This window comes from Pollachius pollachius (genome assembly GCF_949987615.1).
Source record: "Pollachius pollachius genome assembly, chromosome: 2".
NCBI classification, from domain to species: Eukaryota; Metazoa; Chordata; class Actinopteri; order Gadiformes; family Gadidae; genus Pollachius; species Pollachius pollachius.
In genome coordinates this window covers 18,974,170-18,996,669 of record NC_136935.1, presented here as the reverse complement: position 1 = coordinate 18,996,669, position 22,500 = coordinate 18,974,170, and the positions used below count along the sequence as shown (strand labels likewise).

Genomic DNA, 22,500 nt, shown 5'->3' with positions numbered 1-22,500 from the left:
AGCTCTCCCAGCTATTACTGTAATTCAGTGGTTTACAGTAAGCTAAGAATAGCAACGCATTGATAACAAGTCATAATTAAGGTCAACGCATGTGTTAAACCATAATGTAATGATGAAATGTAATGACATTTTCATGCCATCTAAATAAGTGCATCTCAAAATTTGAATTTCTTATTTACCAACATTCGAATGAGACACTGTCCCGGAAAACCTTCTATTTAATTAGAGAACTGTATCTGCAAATAAACATCATACCATACCTTTGGAATACAATGACTATACACTTTAAACCAACACTTTACACTTTGGCCAAAAGTCCTCAGTGCTGATATTTTTCTGAAACTCTCCCAAACCACATTATCGCTATTAAAGTCCTGCAATGAAGAATCACTTGGATGCTGCAAAATCTTCTCAAGAGCAGGCAATAAAACAGCTTGGCAACGGGACCTACCGAGTGTGTGTGTGTTTGTGTGTTTGTGTGTCTGTGTGTGTGTGTGTGGGAAAGAAATGTGTTGATGCTTTGATAGAGAGTTGCAATAACAGTGTAGACATTTATTTTTGTCGTCATGGCAGCAAGGGACGTCCACGTTCCTAAGGCTGGTCTCAGTAGAGTTTCTATGGAGGAACTGTTGGAAGAGTAGCATAGTACCACTGTGCACGACCCACAAACACAGGACTACTGTCAATAAATACACAGCAACACTTAACCGGATCCAAATATACTGAGGTAAGAACAGACAGAGTGGAAAGGGGGGGGTAGTATTTGTTGGTAAAAAGAGAGAGCCATAGAGAGAGAGGGAGAGAGGAAGAGAGAGGCAGAGAGGGAAAGAGGGAGAGAGGGAGTGACAGAGAGAGAGAGACAGAGAGCGAGACAGAGGGAGAGAGAGAGAGAGAGAGAGAGAGAGAGAGAGAGAGAGAGAGAGAGAGAGAGATGTATAATTTAACCAAATTTGTTTTGTAGCTTTTGCTACCACCTGGAAGGTTATCATGCCCTCAGGTATTGTCACCGGTTTGGCTAACATGTTGACATGCAATCAACAGAACGACAGTAAATTGCTTTGTTGAGGAATGTAGATTAGCAGTAGGTGCATTAGTTGGTTACGTTTCAAGGAAATATGCGTTGAAAATGTTATAGCGCAATCGTGATTTTTGACAGTGTTGAAAAAGTAAATGTGATGGTTGAATCTGGTGTTGACCTTTACCTCTGTTCTCCATCTGGCTAATCCAGCAAAGACAATTAAAAAAAAATTGTCTGCAAGTGTTGAGACTGTGACCAACAAGGAGGACATTTATCAAATACTTAAGTTGATGAGTTCGATCACAAAGTGTTTGCGACCTCAGACGCTATGCAGATCAGGCTGCCCTGAAGGGAAAAACAATAAAGCCGTTCAGAAAACTCTGTGACCCTCCCTCAATCCCCCCAGCACCTCTAGCGGCTCCTGGTTTGTTGTTGAAGGGATTATGATGCCTACAGAGGAGACTAGGCAGGTGGAAGGCAAGGAAGCAAAGGAAAAAAAGCGACAAAACATGACTGAGAAGGAAGTGATCATGAGGAGGCCGGCCTGCAGGATGAGGAGGGTAAGAGCCAGCCTCACTAACAGGGAGAGGAACACATTGCTGAAGACATCTCTAAGAATGGAGAAAATAAACAGGTGGAGGCGGAGGCAGAAGAGGAAACGGTGAAAGACAAAAAACAGGAGCAGAGCAGGCAAACTGGACAGAAAAGGCCTTCAGGAACCAATCGGAACAGACTGCTATTGAAGGGGCTGAGTATGTTTTGGAAGAATAGGAAAAAGATATTCTGATGGATGAGGAATATTCTCAAATGTCTATTAAAAGAAAAATCACAGTTGAAAGAAAAGCAATATGCAATATGGAAAAGGTCTTGTCAAGACCAAAGACAAATCTCCTCCCGCTGTAGAGCAGAACTCTGATGAGTCTGACAATCAAACTATCGGTAAGCCAAAGGCTCAAGGGGGTCAAGTACTTGGTTATCCTTTGACACAAATTAAGAGGTTTTAACAGGAGACTAAATGAGAGTTAAGGTGCATAAATATTTCCCCAACCTTTAAATGTTTGTTGACTCGTCGATTGAGGGAGACAAAATAGACAGAAATCCCTTAGAACCTCGTCCTTCCTTTTAGAGTTGGCTAGTGAGAATGACTACTTCACTGATCTGACAGATGTATGGAGAAGGTTCCACTGGAGACAGCGGCAGTACACCTGGGTACACATTTGAGAAAGTATATTATCCATGACTAGGCTTGACCAGTTTTGATGTTTTAAGCATCATCGTAGTAGTTTTAGGAGTTGTTGAATAGTGCGTATTGGTTTTACTGACTACTGTCTAGTGCATTGTGCTTTTTTATAAAAATACAAATTCAAAAAGCCCTTTTTTGTCAATTTAACACAGCTTTTTTTAATTATGCTTTATTAAAAAAGCTTTTATTTTCTTTTGGGGAGAATACACAAAATCAAAAGCAGATTTAACTTCTTTGCAACAGTGGTGGGATGTAGGGAAATGTCAGATCAAGCAACTGTCTCAAGAGCGCTCTCTCAATGTCACAAGAGACAGAGCCAGATCAATGAGAGAACTGGAAATAGATTTGTTGGAGGAGATCGAGGCCATATAAAGGCTCTCACTGCAAGATGATCTGCTCTGGCCAACCTGCAAACCACTGCAGCCCAGGGGGCGCTAGTGAGGTCATGTTTTGAGCGCGACAGAAATGGATGCGCCATATCTGTCATTTATGATCTTGAGAAAGCTGATCCTTTTCAGAACCCGCAGAACTACGAAGATATGCAACTAACTTTTGTGGACTTTGGTATACAAGTGAACATAAAGATGACCCTTTATTGGCCTAGTCATTCTATAGTGGTTTCCCAAAAGCCTAGCCTGACTCCATCCTGAATGTGGTCCTTTCTGCAGAAGAGCTGGATGCTGCAGTACAGGGCTTGAAGAGTGGTAAAGATGGTCTGCCTGCTGATTTGAATAAGGTATCCTTTAGCTGGTTCTGTAAAATATGCAGATGTTCTTGCTGTATTAAGGGACAGTCTGGCTGGAAAGAGGCTACCTGTGAGTTGAAGGAGGGCAGCAATAACACTGATTCCTAAAAAGGAAGATTTGAGAACAGATCAAAACTGGAGGCTGGTCTCCCTACACTGCACTGATTACAGACTCCTGTCGAGGATTTTGGCCACCAGCTTGGGAGAGGTAATGGAGGAGGTCACCGATGTGAATCAAACCTAATGTGTGCTCGACAGGTTAATAACTGACAATGTTCAATTTATTAGGGACATTTCAGAAGTCTCTGGCTCATTGGGAATAGAGACTTGTCTTATTTCCATGGATACTATTATGCTACTATGCTATAGACCGAGTTGAACATCAGTACTTGTGGCAAGCACTTCAGGCATTTGGTTTTAACCCAGGATTCATTGCCATGATCAAGGATAATATTTATCGAGTATGTTGTACTTAATTGCAATATAAACGCTTTCACATCAACTAATGAAAATTATGTCTGGTTTGTCAATACCAGGGTGCAATGTATCTTTACATGATCAGCCAATGCAGATGATGTAATATTCTTTGTCAAACATCAAGGAGACATGGACATTTTTACCAAGGCAGTGAGTGATTTCAGTTTGCTCTCCTCAGCAAGGGTCAACTGGGAAAGGAGGCTGTTTTAGTTGGGGGCTATCTAGCCAGATAGTCCTACCAGGAGGGTTGATTTGGAGAACGGGGGTTTAAAATACTTTAGTGTTTTTATAGGCTAGCAAGACTTTGTAAATAAAAACTGGGAACATATTTTGGATAAAGTAGAGGGACTGCAAAAGTAGTGGAGGTGGCTTCCATGATCGCACTAATAATATTGTTGCTTCAACCCTGTAGCATTGGCTTGTTCATGTAGATCCCCCACCAAACCTGCTGGCTAAGATTCAATCAGTCTTAGTGAATGTATTTTGGGACAAGCGTCACTGGCTTCCTCAATGCATTCTTTGTCTCCCCAAAGAAGATGGAGGCCAAGGAATTGTGCATTTGGCAAACAGGGATGCCCCCTTCATCCAGAGACAACCAACAGGGCCAAAGGACCTTGTCTCAAGGCCCCTGGCATGTTCTGAGATGTTTTGTTCATTTGGGATTAAACATCCCTTTTTTCCCCATGGATTTTAACGTCAAAGATCTCAGGAACCTCCCTGTGTTTTATCATGGCCTTTTTACAGTATGGGACCTTTTGGTGAAACAGAGAGTGGCCTTTTCATCGTCACCTCACTGACTGCTTAATGAACCTGTGGTGCTCAGAGGTTGGCTAGCTGGCCACTATGTGACAGGACCCACACTCTTGGAACGACTGTGTGGGGCTTATAGTAAAGCTGCCTGGTCCAGAATTGGATGACACTGCAACTTTGGGTGCAAACTTAGGAGTTACATCATCTCGGGTTCACTGGGCAGCTGCTGGACAGCTAGAAACATCAGCTGACTGGTGATGAATGCATCCTTCTAAGGTCCAACTGTGACTCTAGTTGGCCTAATTGTTATGATCCTTTCACTTCTTTGAATTTTCTACCGGGTTTTAAAGACTGCTCAGGGCTGTTTTTAAATAGTGGTAAAGTATTGTATTTGAACAATTTGACTCTCCAACAAAATGAGCGTAAAGATTTTAAACAAAGGTAGGGTGGCTGGTCGATCTGGCTGTCCCTGGAGAGTTCACCTGGGCCTGAAGGAGGATGTCAGACCAGAGGGGAGGGTGCTTTACGAACCACCGTTGGCAAAGAGTCTGGTGATCCGCAGTGGAGAGTTCAGCAGGGGATTGTTTGGGTGTCAAACATATGCTGTTTGGTACACAGAGAAACGGTCTTTCACAGTTTTTCAGAGTGACAGACTAACGCCTCCATTCCTGCTGTTAACTATGTTTTTTAACTCTTAAGTAAAGAGTTGTACTTTTTTTTTTAAAGCACAATCTAATTTTTTGGTTTTAAATACAGTAAAATGTTCAAACACAAAATTGTTCTTTTAAACTTTATGATTGGCCAAGCAAAGATGGCAATCTATCTAAGCTGAAAAAGAAGAGTAGAGAATTCCCTGAGTATGGAAGCACAGTTGTTGTTTACCCGACTGTTTATATATGTTGTATGTTAATGTGTATTAATATGTATGTGTATGTGCATTTATTCAATTGTTGACATGTGTATTATAGAGGAAATCAGTAAAGAATAAAAAAACTTTTTATTAGAGAGACTTTCAAAAATCTTTCTCTCCCTCCCCGGCTCTCTTTCAGTTCTTTGTTTGTCTCCAGTCCTCCTTTGCCTGACTCCCCTGAGTCCTTACCATGAACTAAGAGAGAGAAAGAGTGAGAGAAAACGTTCAAACAAGAGCTAAAATAGGCAAAGTCATCGTCGTTTCTGCTTGAAGACCACCCCCCCACCATGGGGGGAGGTCGCAGAGGGACTCATTCCCACGTGCTCAGATCAATGGATGAGGGTGTCTGACCCCAGGAGAGGAGGGGGGGGGAGTGGGGGTCCGTATATGGTCCTTTGACTTCGGGGGGAAGATTGCATGGCATACCTACGGCGTAACCCCTGAATAATTTCCAGAATTCACAATTCGGAATAAGTCTGTTCTTGCTTTATCGTCTAAACAATCATCGTGTCTAAAAAGTGGTTAATTAGAGTCGTGTTAACACACTTGTCTGCACTATGAACGTCCCCTGCTTACTTCACTATAAAACCCCTTTATCTGCGCTGCATTACAGGTGGCCCCACTTAGGCACACATAGAGACGCTGTTCTTCCCCTTGTGTTAATGTCAGCCGGGCGATCTCTACAAGGACGCTGGATACTACAAGGTGCGCTTGGCTTCGTGTAACGAGGATCCTGTCCCACGGCGGGTTACGGCCGACCTGCGTTGGTGCTGTACATCCTGGATGCAGGTCTGCTCCTGTCTGCATGGGAGCGCTACATCTTGAGCATGAAGTGAAAGCCCTAGCGGCAAAACCCCACATCCAGGCTGATGCTCCTCCAGCGAGCCAAGGCCTGCCGGCCCAACGGGGTCCGCCGCTGTGCGCTTCCTCTGCTTCAACTGCTTGTGTGGAAATCAGAAACTCTTTGCAAGTGCTTAAGTCCAACCCTGCCCCGACCTCGCCCTCCTCCTTCATTGAATGTCTCCTTGTGCGTACCCGCACTCCACTCAGCGGCAGCAGCAGAGCTCTTCAGACCTGTTCCCGTTCGCTACAGAAATAAACTATTGATGGCGCCGCGGCCGAGGCTATGAGCGCTGTGGCAGATCTGTTTAAACGTGTGAGGAAGAGGCGAAGGTCGGGCGGGAGGGGAACTGAGAGAACATACACGAGCTCTGTACTAATTCCCCGCTATGTTGTCTACATTTTGATTGTCTCGCTGACCGCTGAACGTACCCCAGCATGTTGGCGTCATTTAGAAGGGACATGCGAGGGAGGTATGTATTGTATATTCTGTTTGCTCTGAATACAGAAGGGTCCGTCTTTGAACAAGTTAGGTAAGAGCATTTAAACGCTGGAAGAGGACCCACGATGATTTGCTTCCCGTATATCCGTCCTGCGTCTTGTGTGGCTGCAGAGTTTTACGGCTCGCAAAACAAACTGCAGCACCGTTGAAAGTTGTGTGTTCGTGTATCTGCGTGCATGTGTGCGTGCATGTGTCTGTGTGTGTGTGTGTGTGTTTGTGTGTGCATGCTGACTGTGCATGAAGCCCTCTGTGCTTGGCTCTGGTCTAGGGAGGAGATTTATGAAGATGGCTGTCTGCGCTCGACGCTCGGAGACGCACGCTGCAGCAAGCAGGGGCATCGGGTTACACCCCCCTGCTTCCAGACAGTAGAGCGTTCCAGAGAAACGCATCCTGCAGTTGAAAGTGGGAGCAGGCAGGCTCAAATCCCATGAGCAAGGGGGCCTTTTGCTGAAAGCAGCAGTGCATATGTTTCTCCTCAGTGCTTTGCTGTGATATTGACACTGATGACATGTTTATTGAAAGACAAAATCCTTTTTGAATAATAAACTACAGCTCCGGCGGGCTCGTTAGTCATTCTGTTTAGACTAGCTGAGTGTGTGTGTGTGTGTGTGTGTGTGTGTGTGTGTGTGTGTGTGTGTGTGTGTGTGTGTGTGGGTGTTTTGCGTGTGTGTGTGACTGTGTGTGTGAGTGTGTGTGAGTATGTCTGATGTCTCTGTCAACATGTGTGGCAATTCATGGGACCAAAGCAGTGCCTCAAGTAAACTTAAATCGGTGTGTGTGTGTGTGTGTGTGTGTGTGTGTGTGTGTGTGTGTGTGTGTGTGTGTGTGTGTGTGTGTGTGTGTGTGCAATTGAGTGTGTCTGTGTCCTACCAGATTGTCCAGGTGGAGGTATTCCTGAAGGTAGTCTTGGGAGGTAGAGGAGGACGGTCAGGACACTGGCTCGGCTCCCCCAGCATGGTTCAATAGCTATGGGCTTAGGCAGGACCTGCAAAACGTACACAAACACACACATACACACACACACACACACACACACACACACACACACACACACACACACACACACACACACACACACACACACAAGATAAGACAAGATAATACTTTACAATTGGTACACCCATGTGTACCTCAGGCATAGAGCACAACAAACTTATAGTTCCATTCTCCCCGCTCAAACACTGAGAAACTTGGCATGCCTCCCAGCGGCCCCTGGGGTCCCGTACAGGGAGGGAGGCCCTGGGGCCCTCGGGCCCCGAGTGTGGAGTCGGGCTGATGAAGATGGAGCCAACCGGACCCCAAGAGAGCGGAGGCAAAGACTCTGGCATGCAATGCGTTTGTGTTTGTGTGTGTCTGTATGTGTGTGGGGTTGATGCTGTCAGCATCCATTCTACTCAGGCATGTTAACAGACTGTCCCAGGCCAGTCACACGCCTCCATGGTAATATCCATAACTTACCCACCAACCATGTATCTCTCTCTCTCTCTCTCTCTCTCTCTCTCTCTCTCTCTCTCTCTCTCATCCCACCCTGTTTTCCCAGCCTCTCTCTCCCCCTCTCTGTGTTCTCACCCTCCCTCTGCAGTCCCAACTCACTAAGAGAGGCTTTGTAGTAGAGTACAATAGACTCTGACCCGGAGCAGGAGGTCAGCTTGGGACGGCCACAACTTCCCCCTCCATCTAAAATGACCATCAATGGTAACCGCACAAGACACTGATAAGTTTTATATATTATTGAGAAATTACTCTTTTCGTCTAATGACGACTCCGGACTTCACACTGTTCTTCACTCTTCTAGTGTGGCCTTTGACACCGTTTCTCATAACCTCCACCTTAACAGACTGGCCTCCATTGGAATCACTGACACACCCTTAAACTGGTCATTCTCAGTTCATCCAACTCTAAATTTTCAAATCCCAGTCACTTTCAGTCACTACCCCCTTCTGTTCATCATTTATCTACTTCCTCTCGGCCATATTTTTCGTAAATGTGACATTAAGTTCCACTGCTATGCAGATGACACCCAGATCTACCTATCCACCAAGCCCACCTCCACCCTCCCGCCCACCGATTGCCTACAGGGAATCAAATCCTGGTTCTCCTGCTACTTTCTAAAACATAACAGCATTAAAACCGAGGTTCTCCTCATTGGCACCAAATCCACCTTGACAAAACCTGCCAGTTTTTCTATTACCATCGATAACTCCTCCCCCTCCCCTTAGGTTAAGAGTCTGGGTATCATCTTTGACAGCACACTATCATTCCAAGCTCACATCAATAACATCACAAGGTCTGCCTATTACCATTCACGCAACATCAACCGCCTCCGCCCATTCCTCACACCCCATAGTACGGCCGTCCTTGTTCACACCCTGGTTACATCACACATCGATTAGTGCTTTAATCAGTCAAAATTAATCAGTAATTTTGACTAATGCAAACAAATGTAAAATAGTTCACAATGGAACTCCACACCCTGGCTGCTGCTCCTTCGGAGAGCCGAGGCACGCCGGCCCACCGGGGTCCGCCGCACGCATCGTCCGCTCAACTGCCTGGGTCAAACTCAGAAACTCTTTGCGAGTGCCTATATTCCTATGCCCTCCTCCTCCATCGGGTGTCTCCTTGTCCGTCTCCGCGCTCCGCTCGTCTGCGTCTCACGGCAGCAGCAGCAGAGCTCCTCAGACTGCTTCCCTTTCGCTACAGAAATAAACTATTGACGGCGCCGCTGCCGAGGCTACTCAACGCTGCGGCAGATCTGTTTAAACGTGTGAGGCCGAGGCGAGAGTTGGGTGGCGGGGGTTACTGAGAGAACATCCAGGGGACACACAAGAGAGGGATGGCAAGCACAGCTGTTCTTTGTGTGAACCCGAACATGTATTCTATATTCTGCATGTTCTGAATACAGAAGGATCCGTCTTTACACAAGTAAGGTAAGAGAATTTGCTCGCTGGAAGAGGAACCACGATGATTTGCTTCCCGTATAGTTTTACGGCTCTTGAGACAAACTGCAGGACTGTTGATTGGTGTGTGTGTGTGTGTGTGCGTGTGTGTGCTGAAAGTTAATAAACTTAGCACAAAAAGTAAGGAAATTTGTGTTTGGTTGATTATTTCTCTGTGGTAACAATGCTTTTTGGCAATAAATCTTATACCGTTGGAAAGCCTGTATAGTTCCCTTTCAAATGCTGCCCCATTTGTAAGGAACATGCACTTGTGGGATGAGCAGCAGAGCTGAGTATGTGGGTTGCGCCCATGAAATATTTGCCAAATCTTCTCTGTCAATGCAAAACAGCTTATTCTGCCATTGACTCATTGGTGTTTGGTGGATTGGATGGTTGAAGTTTGAAGAAACAAGACATATTGGCAAATTAACAATTTATTCATTTCACAAACGGGAGCCTCAGTAGCGTGTGGAAGAAACATACACAGCCACAACAGCCTGGCACCTCCTCCTCATGCTGGTCACCAGCCTGGTCACACACTGCTGTGGGATGGCATCCCATTCTTCAACCAGCATTTGTCGCAAGTCAGCCAACGTTGTTGTGTTGGTCACTCTGGCATGAACAGCACGCCCAGGCTGATTCCACAAGTGTTCAATGGGGTCGAGGTCAGGACTGCTAGCAGGCCTTTCCATCCTCTCTACTCCCACATTCCGGAGGTAGTCTCTGATAAACCCCGCCCTGTGGGGGCGAGCGTTGTCATCTTGGAGGATAGAGTTCGGTCCCAGACTGTGGAGATATGGGATTGCCACTGGTTTCAGAATCTCATCTCTATATCTCTCTAAATTGAGATTTTCTCCAATGATGACAAGCCTTGTTTTTCCAGTGAGGGAGATGCTGCCCCACACCATCACACTGCCTCCACCAAAAGATGTTATTCTTTCGGTGCAGCAATCAGCATAGCGTTCTCCGCGTCTTCTTCACACTTTGACCCTACGATCAAACTGCTGTAGGCAGAATCTGGACTCATCACTGAACATAACGTTCCTCCACAAGTTCAGCTTCCAGTGCACGTGTTACCGATACCAGCACAAACGGGCCTGAAGGGCAGTCATGGAAGGACTCCTGGCAGCCCTATGAGACCTGAGATTGGCTGTGTATAGTCTGTTCCGGATTGTCTGGGCAAAGAGCCGTTGGCCATATCGTCCTGCAAACCTTGACTGCAAATCTGTAGAAGACAGCCTACGGCACCTAAGTGCTGACAGGGTGATGAAATGGTCTTCTTGGGTTGTTGTCTTCTTGGGACGACAACTTTGCGGCCTGTCTTTGACATCCCCCGTTATATAGAACTTGGCCTTCAGTTTGGAGAGGGCACTTGGGCTCACTCCAAATAATGCCGCAACTTGGTTTTGCGGAACACCAGCTTGAAGTTGCCCTATCGCAAGGGCCCTATCCAGATCAGTCAAACGCGGCATGCCGATTCTTGGAGCAGACACTTACTGACTGTAGCTGTACTTACAGTAGTAGGGCCCATGCTCACAGGTGGGGTACCAGAAGCTTAAAACAAGTGTCAATAGCAACAGCAAAATAACCTGTTTGGTAATGGCAGAAAAGATTTGGCAAATTTTTCATGGGCGCTACCCACATAGCAGCGCTGCTGCCCATCCCACAAATGCATGTTCCTTACAAATGGGGCACCATTTGAAAGGGAACTAAACAGGCTTTCCAGCGCTATCAGATTTATTGACAAAAGCATTGTTACAACAGAGAAATAATCTACCAAACACAAATTTCCTTGCTTTTTGTGCTAAGTTTAGTTTGACAGAGGTCTGGAAGCTTCTCTGGGAAATGCTGTACATTATGTGTCAAAGTCCACTGTATTCAACACCTCAGATGATGGATCCTAACAAAGGCCGCTGTGAGTCAGAGTGGAATCGAGGTATTGACCATTCTTGACCCTTCCCCCAGATCGAACCACAGAGTTCACAGAGGAAGACCCTCCCCATTACTTAAGGCAACACACACATACCCACAGTGTTGCGCATGAACACGCTGAAAGAGCAGCGTATATGAACAACCTCATATATTTGGTGAGCGTGAACTGAACATACTCAGCAACTGAAATGAATACCGACACCCGAGGATTTACTGTAACCCGTATGCCAGATTGGCTTCTGAAAACAATAACAACAAAAATATCTTCCGCTGAAGCCAATAGTAGATATGAATATTTGAAAGAATTTCATGAGCAAACGAGTACAGAATTGATCAGTGAAAAGAATATGTTTTTATGCAAACTGTGCCTTCCGGGTCTGAGGAAGCAAGCCCGAAACGTCAGCCACATCGGGACCACGTTTAAAAACACATATCGAATGAAGCATACGACCAGTCCGGGGAAATATTTGCGACTTAATGATAATGATCACAAGAAGGGTAAGCCTCTAGCCAACAGCCGCAGAGATCCTCCACCCAAGTCAAACTGACCGCATTCTGTATATGACGTATATGATTCTGTATATATGATGCGGTTAGCTTGGTTTTTCACTTTCTGCATAATATGACACATTGTTTAAGTGGTACAACATATACTATTTTTTCAATCTTTATTCTATAGTAGTATACAGTAATTGACTTTTAATCAGTTTGGGCAGTGGTGATTGGGGGACTTGGGGTGGATGGGTAGGAGGAGGTTCTACTGAAAAATAATATAATAGAATAAAAGGAGAAGAAATTAACGCAAACAGTTTGCTTTCTGGGACTGTAAACTTGAAAATTCTAAATGGTGATCTATGAACGTGAACTAGTTCATTTTATTCTGTGTGAACTGGACTTTGAGCAAGCTCTTGTCAAGTGTGAACTTGCACACCACTGCATACCCACACAAACACCCGCCCCCCCCCCCCCCCCCCCCCCCCCCCCCCCCCCCCACGCCCCTACACACACAGTATGCTATCATAAGGTGCAGCTGCACAGATCATTTCAAAAGATATTTAAAACAATGCCTGTCTAGAATGTTTAATTTAACTAGGTGACGACAAGAGAATGAGAACTTCAATAATTTTCTAAATAACACTAAATAATGTGTTATTTAATAAATAAAAACTCAAATGTGTGAACACACCCAGAGTGAGGGAAATACAGTAGCAATATCATGTCATATAAAAGTAGCTATCGTTTACTCAGGACCAAAAGGAAAAAGGGGAGGGACGAGAGCAAAACAAAGGAAGAGACAAATATATCACAGAATAGCACAAGCATACAAGAACAAACACATATACACACACACACAAACATACCGGTTCCACATTTCCTTTTGTGCTAACAGGTTTATGTGCTGCAGCATACGGCTTAATTAGTGACTTGAGTTTCCTGTTAGTTTAGCATTGCTGACTGTCAATGATCAATTCACACACACACACACACACACACACACACACACACACACACACACACACACACACACACACACACACACACACACACACACACACATACACACACACACAGATGCATACTGGCACACCCACAACATTCTGTTTCTCAGGCCTTTGAGAGAGCAGGACAGAGAACAAGGAGCAGGTGTTGGTTTGTGTAATGGAGTGTGTGTAAACACCATACACTTAAACCTCATTAGGTCTCAAGAAAAGTCAACATAACAATCCATCAGAAAAACTCTGAGTATCCCGCAATCCATTGTGTTTTAACTGAGACCATTCAGGTGAGGGGCCCTTTTAAAGCTGTATTTTTTTGTGGAAGTTAATAATAAATATGCTAAAAATGAAGTCAGGGTACCTTTGTTAATATTAGCGTGTGTCATATAATAAATATGCATAGTAAACATTGTTAAGTAGAGCAGAAATAACCTTCACATACAAAACAAATCATATGAATGTACACTTGCATTACACCACAGAAACAACAATATATATAGATAAACATATATTCATATGCAAACACACAGTGACATTGTGAACAATGCAATTTAAATTCAAGGCAAAAATAGAAAATGTTGCTTGATACTAACTGAGCAATTCAAGGTTGGCCTTTTCCTACTCTAGAAGAAACGCCTGTATTCTAAACAAGGCTCTGTGCACTGCGGACATACCACTCTGTTTTTCTACTGTCCACTGTTTTAATTCCACACAATACATCAAGGGTTGCTTCAAAAATGATCCAAGCTTGTGAAAGACACGCTAGATGGTAAATAACCAGATGGAGTGTCCCTCCATGTCCCTGCCTCCTCACAGGAGAGAGCTGACACCAGCACCTCTAACAGTGTTTGTGTTTGTGTCCAGTAACTATAACCAAAAACCTTTTTTGAAGCAAATGAACTGAAATTACACATACATGCCCTAAACCAAGACTAGCGAACTCAACGTTTCAGATTGTTTACTTGAACAATGCTCTGCTCCCGTTGGTGATGCCCCTTGGAAATCGAAAGGGAACGGAGAGGTCCCAGACTAATTGCAGTTTGCAATTCCTCTAGTGATGAAAGGCTATCCCATCCCAACTACCTATTAATCCACTATCTGACCACAGCTATTCTTTCAGTTTTGATGTATGAAGGCAATACAACAGTGTCTGAAATAGACCTATGATCGATTACCTGGCCTCTGCTGGTTTAAAGCTGAAGTAAACTTAAACTCAGTGATACGTCAACTAATTTTGCCATTAAAAGTGTCCAGTAGAGTGTTGTGTCGATTACACCAGTATAACATAATAACCACACTTTCTTTATGTCATATAAGCGTTTCTCTTGAGAATTTTTAGAAAAATTATTTTTTATGTTGAAATGTATATAGCAAAAGTAACAATATAATTCATGCAGCCCTAGTGTCAGTATAATGAAGCCGATTTATGACTTTACATAAGCCTCAAGAGTGAGAACTCATTCTGGCTCCAATCCCAAACTAATCACTGTAAGTGGGAAAGGGAGATAAAGAGAGAGAGAGAGAGAGAGAGAGAGAGAGAGAGAGAGAGAGAGAGAGAGAGAGAGAGAGAGAGAGAGAGAGAGAGAGAGCGTGGGGAGGAAATCCACCCTCAAACCAGCCTTCTCTCTCAGTTGTTTAGCCCTCTCTCTTGTTTATCGCCATTTCAGTAGAAGGGCCAAGTCACTGATTTCTGCTGACCAAGTGTGACTTTACGAAGAGCTACGCTATGCAACACTTTTTTAAACACTCACTGGTAATAAAATGTATGAACTTCCATTCCTTCCTCCCTCAACTATTTCTGTTGTATTGTCAGAAAAATATGTTATGGCTTGTTGGACCATGTTAGGGATCATGTTGGGCGCTGTGAATGAGTCGCACTGGACAGCCATGGGCCGCACGTAGCATTGGTGTACAATGGGGCAATGAGTTAAATGATCTCTCTCTCTGCATTTGTCTGTTCAACAAAAACAAAGTGCGGCGAAAAGATAGGATGAAGAGACAGAGATGGGAGACAGAGAGAGAGAGAGAGAGAGAGAGAGAGAGAGAGAGAGAGAGAGAGAGAGAGCGAGAGAGAGAAAGAGAGGGACAGACAGAGACATAGACAAATACAGAGACAGACACAGAGACAGAGAGAGAGAGACAGCAGAAGATATGAATGAACAGGGAGACATTCCAGGATATTGGAATAGCTTGGTTATCCTGGAGTGAAAACATTTTTATCCTCTTGTCCTTTTTTTCCCTTTCTCCTCTGCTTTGGCATCTGGTCACATGGCATCAGCCTTCACCTCAGCTCCCAGGGAACCTCTTCACAATACACCCCTTCTGCCTTCCTTCGTCACCCCTCGCATCCCTTTCTTCCTCACCTAGCCCTCTCTTCCCCCCCACGCCCCTCCTGTCTAAACGGCCTGCGACTGGAGAAGGTGCGAGAAGTGGTCCGCGGAGCAGCACTCACACATCGAGGGGCTCGGAGAGGACAGAGACAGCCCAGTCGTCCGGGGCCAAGAGAGGAAATTGAGACAAAGTTTAATCTTCCACTGAAATAGCTTTCTTTTCCTCCCTCCCTCCCTCTCTTCTTCACTGTAGATCTGTGCTGCTCCAAGCAACCGGATGTCTATATTTCTACTGTAAATGCTCCTGTAGCAGTTGTTGTTGCTGGTTTCATGAGAGACACTATAAGACAACAGAATAAGGATTAAGTACCTCGCAAAAAACAGGCGTTAGTCGCATTGAAGATATGCACCTGGAGCACAATGGGTGGTGAATGGTTTGGTGATGGTTGGAGATGGCCAGAGTTACTATTTCTAGCCTAGCGCGAAGACGTTAGAAATCACATTAAGTGGGATTAGAGTCATCTCATCGCAGGATATGGGGAGCTCTGCTCTATTATTTTGACGTAGGATAAAACGGCATGATCCCCATCCCTTCCAAGACTACTCAGCAAATACCTTTGAGTCATGGAAACGGGCATTTCCAAAGCGGAGCGAAGGAGAAGCGTCTTTAAATAGCACGCCACGGTCGTAGGCGCTGCAACAAAAGCACATGTCAAGTTACAGCCTGGGATGTATTAGCTCAAATGCCTGGTTTGTTTACACTTAGATGACTGTAATAAAACACTGTGGAAAAATAACAGTGTTGCATCCATCGGGACTCAGGGTGACCTCCTATTTGCTAACAGGCACTCTTTACAAATTACTTTTGCGATGAAAAGTTTGCAACTCGTACGAAGACAGACGCAAAGAGGATATTGAACCAGTGAATATGTTGGACATTGACACCTAACAACTTTGTATCTGTAATACATTACATGCACTGGTCTTATAAAGCACACCCAACTGTGCATGTATCTGAATATACTAAATACTAGAGAGGGGTTTGAAAGGATTATATCAAGTTTGTGTGACAGGATCGGATTGGACGACAGAACAGCCAATCAGGGACTACAAGAGGTTTTGGCCAAGGAATGCCAATACACCCCTGAGAAGTAGAACACTATCCACATCCATGCAATAATTTTAATCTCTTGAGGTAGGGTAAATATTATAACAAATGTAAAGCATATTGTCAAAAGGAAGGATTACCCCCACATGGCCAGTATTAAGTATCTGAGAGTTTTTCCATACGTGTTCAACATGCGTGCAGTGAATAAAGCTGCATGACAGTTACTAAAGCAATACATTTGGTGCAGCTGCATAATAACTTTGTTGAGGGTTGTGGAGAAGTGGTGGAGGGGTGATGGTTTCAAGTTTCATTCCACCTCGGATTTAACTGGTTTTCCACTGCCCCATTTTCAAATTGGTTTTGATCATTTTGTCATTAACTTGCTCGCCCCTCCATCCACATCACTGCCCCACCATATATCCTTCATAGAAGGAGCCTGGGAAAATCCTTTACATGCATGCGCGCACACACACACACACACACACACACACACACACAGTTCCTTCTTGTTGTAAAGTTTATCTTTGAAAATCTGCCCGTCCACAGTGTGAATACGAATACAATCATGACCTCACACACACTCACAAACACACAAAGACACACACACACACACCCTAAATATACAACTGTCACAGACATAGACAAAAACACACAAAGTATCTACACATAGACAACACAAATACAAATAAATACCCACATACACACAAATCAAAAAGGAAAAAGAATAAGACACAAAAAAACAACGACATCCACAAAGGCATTAACATAAACCGATCCTTAAGTACAAACAAACCCAAACACAGACACACACAAACATGCACAAGCATTATAAAGCCCTCATTGGTCTTTATGTTACAAAATATACAGAAACCATAATCTTGATCAATCTATCATCACTGTATCTCTGCTCTCCTGAAATGAATTTCACTATATCTCTATCTCAATCACTTATTGCCCCAGGCATGCTTGAACCCTACTCTATTCCTAGCAGATCCCTATGTTACACGGCTTGTCTGGCTACGATGCAAAACACTACATTTAATCCAACCATTTAATCCTTCACAAACATTGAATGGAATCATCTTATTTCAAATGGCTCCAATACAGATTTGGATCACATGCTTTTGTCATGAGAAAACAACCAAATGGTTTCATTAACTACTTAGAATCTTGAAAATGAAATAAAATATGGCAAATACTAATGCGATGCAGAGACAGCTATATCTGCGATAACTCTCAGTATTGCATGCTATTGCACAATCTTTGGGGTTCTTTCTCATTGTTTGTGTCCGCTGTCCCTGTTGGCATTTAAAATGGCTTTCCATTGGCACTAATGCTTAATGAGGGAGGACCTGTGATCACACTGTAACTGCCTGGTGGCTCACACACACACACACACACACACACAAACACACAACCGCTCACACACAACCGCAAACACATACACACAACCGCAAACACACCCACACACACAAAAACACACGCACACACACACACACACACACACACACACACACACACACACACACACACACACACACACACACACACACACACACACACACACAACCGCAAACGCACAGACACACACACACATATAGACATACACTTCCCTGGCAGGGAAATTGCCCCCTGACGTGGCCTCCTGAGAAGCTCAGGGCAGCCAAGCATGCCCCCCCCACCCCCAATACCTCCCCATCCATGTTATTGTGTTTTGAATCAAATAGTTTTACTTCATGTCTGGCTTTTTTTCATTTTGTCTTCTTTCTCGCTTTGTGTTTGTCTGCTGCCCTGTCTCTCTTGTGTTGACGTGACCATTTAATTGTTCTCTTAATTTGGTCTTCTTTTCTTGAATTTTTTTCTGTCTCTCTCTCCCTCACTCCCTCTCTTGGTCTCTCTCTCTCTCTCTCTCTCTCCGACCCTCTCACCCTCTCTCCCTCTCTCGATCTCTCTCTCTGTCTCTCTCTCGGTCTCTCTGTATTATATCTCTATCCATGTCCCTGTCTCCCTTTCCCTCTCTAATTGTCTGTCTCTCTGTCCTTCCCTCTGTTTCTATTTTATTTTGAGTCTGAATATTAGCAGTATGTGCCTGTGTGTGTGTTTGTGCGTGTGTGGGTGTATCCGCGCATGTGTGATTAGATATGTGTACACAGGTTCTCGAACTTCCACACAATTTTCAAAGCAGAATCATTTTCAATTGTAATATTTCCCCATTCCCCGGACATGAGTAATGGACTGCAGCTTTCCCCCCTGCACCACCGGCCCGGGACCCCCGCTCAGTACAAGGTGGTCCCCGTGAAGACTGCAGAACATCCTCCAGACGGCCCAGAGACCCAGCTAAATCTACTGTAAAGGTCAGAGCCACGTACGGAGCAGACACTCTGCCTCAAGAACTCACACATGCTCCAGAGCCAAGAAACACCACACATCATTCAAACTGTGGTGGCCTGGGTCACTTCTTATGACGTTTCATTTCAGCAAATGTACAACATAAAGAGATAATAGCATAATCAGCCAACATTATGTGCCCAAATTAGTGTTGCTGTTTCTACCGGTCTTCAAAGACTACGGAAAACTGCACAGAGGCACATCACTATTGCCTCAAACTCTGTCGAATGCCAACACTGCATTAGGTAATTGTGATGTGTCAACCTATACATAGATTATAAACATGTGAGAAAAAATTGATCGTTTTCAATATAAAAACGGTTAAGTGTAGTGAGCTTAGCTACCAGTTACTCTACATTAGTTGGACCTCACTACACTGAAGTGATCCCCCAGAGAAACGAAGCAAGCTTAGCTACAGCAACTTGGCAGAAGTTGTTTCCTACATCCAAGCTATTCCTGTTTATTTAACATGAACCATCTTCATTCTGTTCACTTCGATTGTTTACTAAACAATAAGCTGTGCTCTCTGCTCTCCCTGCTCCACAAACAAAAGAACACATGCTCCACTTCATAGCAGCTGTCGAGAGAGATTGTGTCCCTCTATCTTCTATGTGACACTCACTTCCTCTCTGATGTCACACCCAGCCATCTTTCCATCAGGTAAACTCAAGCTTGCATGACTGAGACAAGCCCAACGTTTGGTACCTGATTTCACTGTCACGGAGAAGTGCTTCCGTCGGCCAGACGTTCAGGTCCGTTTATTGGGGCGGTGGCGTCACGTAAGCGGCTATTAAAGTCACCAGGGTTCGCCATTCGTCAATCGCATGGCATTTATAGCCGCAGTTTGGTCCTTTGAATCGGTGTGGACGTGGGGTTTGCAGACCCTCTGTGGAGCTTCATAATTTCAGGTGGGCGACATGCTATAAACGACCGTTTGAGCTGTGCACGAGGGCTGGAGGAGGTCATTTTGGTTCACACCTGCGCGGTTCACACGGTGACTATAAATTAGGTTTGGCTGATCCTGAGCAGTTTTATTTCAGACTGGAGCAGAAAAGCTCCGCCGTGCTCGAGCTCCGGAAACGCTTGAGAAATCGTAGCTTGTGTTGAAGCTGCTCAACCAATATAAGCTACTGAAGAGCTATTTGATTGAGGAACACAGCGATGCTAGCACGGCGCTACTGAGAAACGTAGTTTAACTAGTAAGGCCAGTACTTGTAGCTATGCTAATGCCAAACACTGACGATAGGTTAACATATAATGACTTCCCACGTTGGCACATTGATAATCTCGGCAATGCATACACACATTAAAGGGCGAGATGATTAAGTAAGAAACGGAAAAAGATATCTTATTCAGCCTGGTGGTAGAGAATGAAATGGATCCAGATGGGATCTCGAGTGAAGACCCTTTGATCGTCTATTCATTGATCACCAGAAGTTAGGGTAGACGAATAACAAATACAGATGAGTCATCCCTTCTTTTATAAAACTGTTGTGGTTCCATCTCAACAGCTCAGTGCTCATGTCACAGGGGGCTCAGGAATGGAGCCCATGCTCCACCCCCTCTGGCTCTCCACCTAGCCCTTTTGGGACAGCGGGACTCTGGAAAGGTCGGAGGTGGCCGACCTTTGGCCTGTGGAGCATGGTGACCTTTTAGAGGGCCCCTACCGGTGGGTTGCTCCAGATACACTTGGCTGAGTCAGCAGGAATAGCAAAGCACGCGCTTCCAGCACTGCACCACTTGTTTGTCTTTTTGAGACTGTTTATGTATTCCTTTTTCTTCATTTGTCTTTATTTATGTATTCTTCTTTGTCTAGATGAGTTAGAGCTGTTTAGCATTTTGCTTTGGAAATGTGCCCTGAGCCAGAGGAAAAAAAACTGAAAAAGGCACATTAGAAATGTTCCTTTAAAAGGAGGATTGAAGTTAGATTTTCTAGCGGTTTCGCTCTGTGTGAAGGCCCACATATCTAACAGATATGCCCACATGTCTACTCCTGTCTCCTTCTCTCTCAACCTTTTCAACGTTCTTGGTCATATTTCCTCCTCCTAATTGACCTTACGTTCTTCCTAATAATATTCTGGAGTTACATCCTATATCTCTTTCCCCCTATGTCTGTTTCTTCCGCGTACGCCTATTTGGTTTTGCATGAACATCCTTTAATGCCATCATCAACCGGGAAATAACACATAAACAAATATGCCCCATGTACCGGGCGCTCTTATCACTTTGACAACCACATGCCGCGGCTAATCCTATGCTTGACATGTTTGTTGGTAATTCTAACTGACACAGGTAAACACACATTACGGACACACACACGCCCGCACATGCTAGCACACACGCATGCATGTGCATGCGTGTGTGCTAGCATTCACGTAGCGATGATAACCCACCCCCCGAGGCCCCAAAACATAGACATACACATATATACACCCACACAAACACACGCACAGACATACACTCCAGCGTTCAGGGATGGCTGGCTGCTGCAGCAGAGCAGTTCTGTCTATAGGCGTCTCTGGTGGGAAAGCAGAGTTCTCTTGAGTCACACGATGTGAGCGTCCCTTAGGGGGCTTAGGCACTGCCCGCTGTGTGATTCCTGTTGAGCGAGGGCTTGAACCGGGCTAGCTGCCCCAAGGTGCCAGCTTACAGCTCGTGGCTTATTGACTGGCTTCCTTCATCCATCAGGTCTGAGTGTTCATCTGCCTGCTGTCTCCACCGGCCTCCGCGTCCCTCCCCATTGAGATGTACACGAATTAGAGAGCGAGACAGAGAGACACCTACCTCAATTGTTGTGTTATTGCTCAATCTCTCTACCTCTTTGGTTATGTCCAAATATACAAATCAAATCTAATATTCTTTTCACCTAATTTTGCTATTATTGAATCACAAATTCCTCAGGGTGAGACAACATAATCTTGATCGACCACTTGAGCATTTACAGTCTATATGTAGGCCTGAGTGTATGAACATAGTTTTGTGTGTTTGCGTGTGTGCTTATGAGTGTGCTTGCTTGTGTGTCTACATGTGCGTTTTTGTCAGTGTGTGCTTGTGTGAATATTTGCGCACGTGTATGTGTGCATGTGTATGTGTGTGAGGGCAGCAGTACTATCCAGAACCTATGAATCTCCATTTTAATCAGTGCGTGTGCGAGCGAACATTCCTATTACTGCCACAGAGGACAGAGGAGCTACTTAACAAGCGCTCTCTCCCGCTTTACCTGAACCTCGCTCGCTCTCTTTCTCTATAGGCCACTTTTCCTCTTTGTCACTCTTTCTTTCCCTCTCTCTCTCTCTCTGTCACACTGCCTCTATCTCGCTCAACCTCTCTCTGAGATAACAAATGAATCATCCCCCTAATGCTTCATGAAAGCAAAACCTTTTTCTCTGCTCCCTCAAGCGTTCCTAATTTGAGGGGCAGAGTATGTCGTTTTCTCAAGCTCTATCTCCCTCGTTCTCCCGCTCTCTTTCCTTCTCATTCCATCGCTTCTTCTCCTTCTATCTCACTCCCTCTTTCTCTCCATCTACAATTCTCTCTCTCTCTCTCTCTCTCTCTCTCTCTCTCTCTCTCTCTCTCATGCACTCCTTTCACTATTAGAGCTGGAAGGATTAATGTGTTTTCAGGGTCCCTAGGATGTGTAGACACCTGCACTGTGGAGTATACACACACACACACACAAACACACACAAACATCAATGCGCGCACATACAACACACCTGTGTGGACAATGAAAGGTGCTCCAAACGTAGTACCATTGACCGACGAGGTGTGTGTGTCTGTGTGCGTGTGTGCGTTTGTGTGTGTGTGTGTGTGTGTGTTTGTGTG

General features: G+C 44.7%; 1 protein-coding gene across 1 annotated transcript in view; it reads right to left on the bottom strand.

The window, feature by feature from the left end:
* Window positions 1-22,500, bottom strand: part of atrnl1a (attractin-like 1a) — a gene marked incomplete at both ends in the record, with an annotated part of 210,434 nt that overhangs the window by 5,455 nt on the left and 182,479 nt on the right. The window contains one exon of the mRNA XM_079728776.1: window positions 7,356-7,470. Coding sequence (XP_079584902.1) covers window positions 7,356-7,470 — 115 coding nt within the window. The remainder of the gene's footprint in view (window positions 1-7,355; window positions 7,471-22,500) is intronic.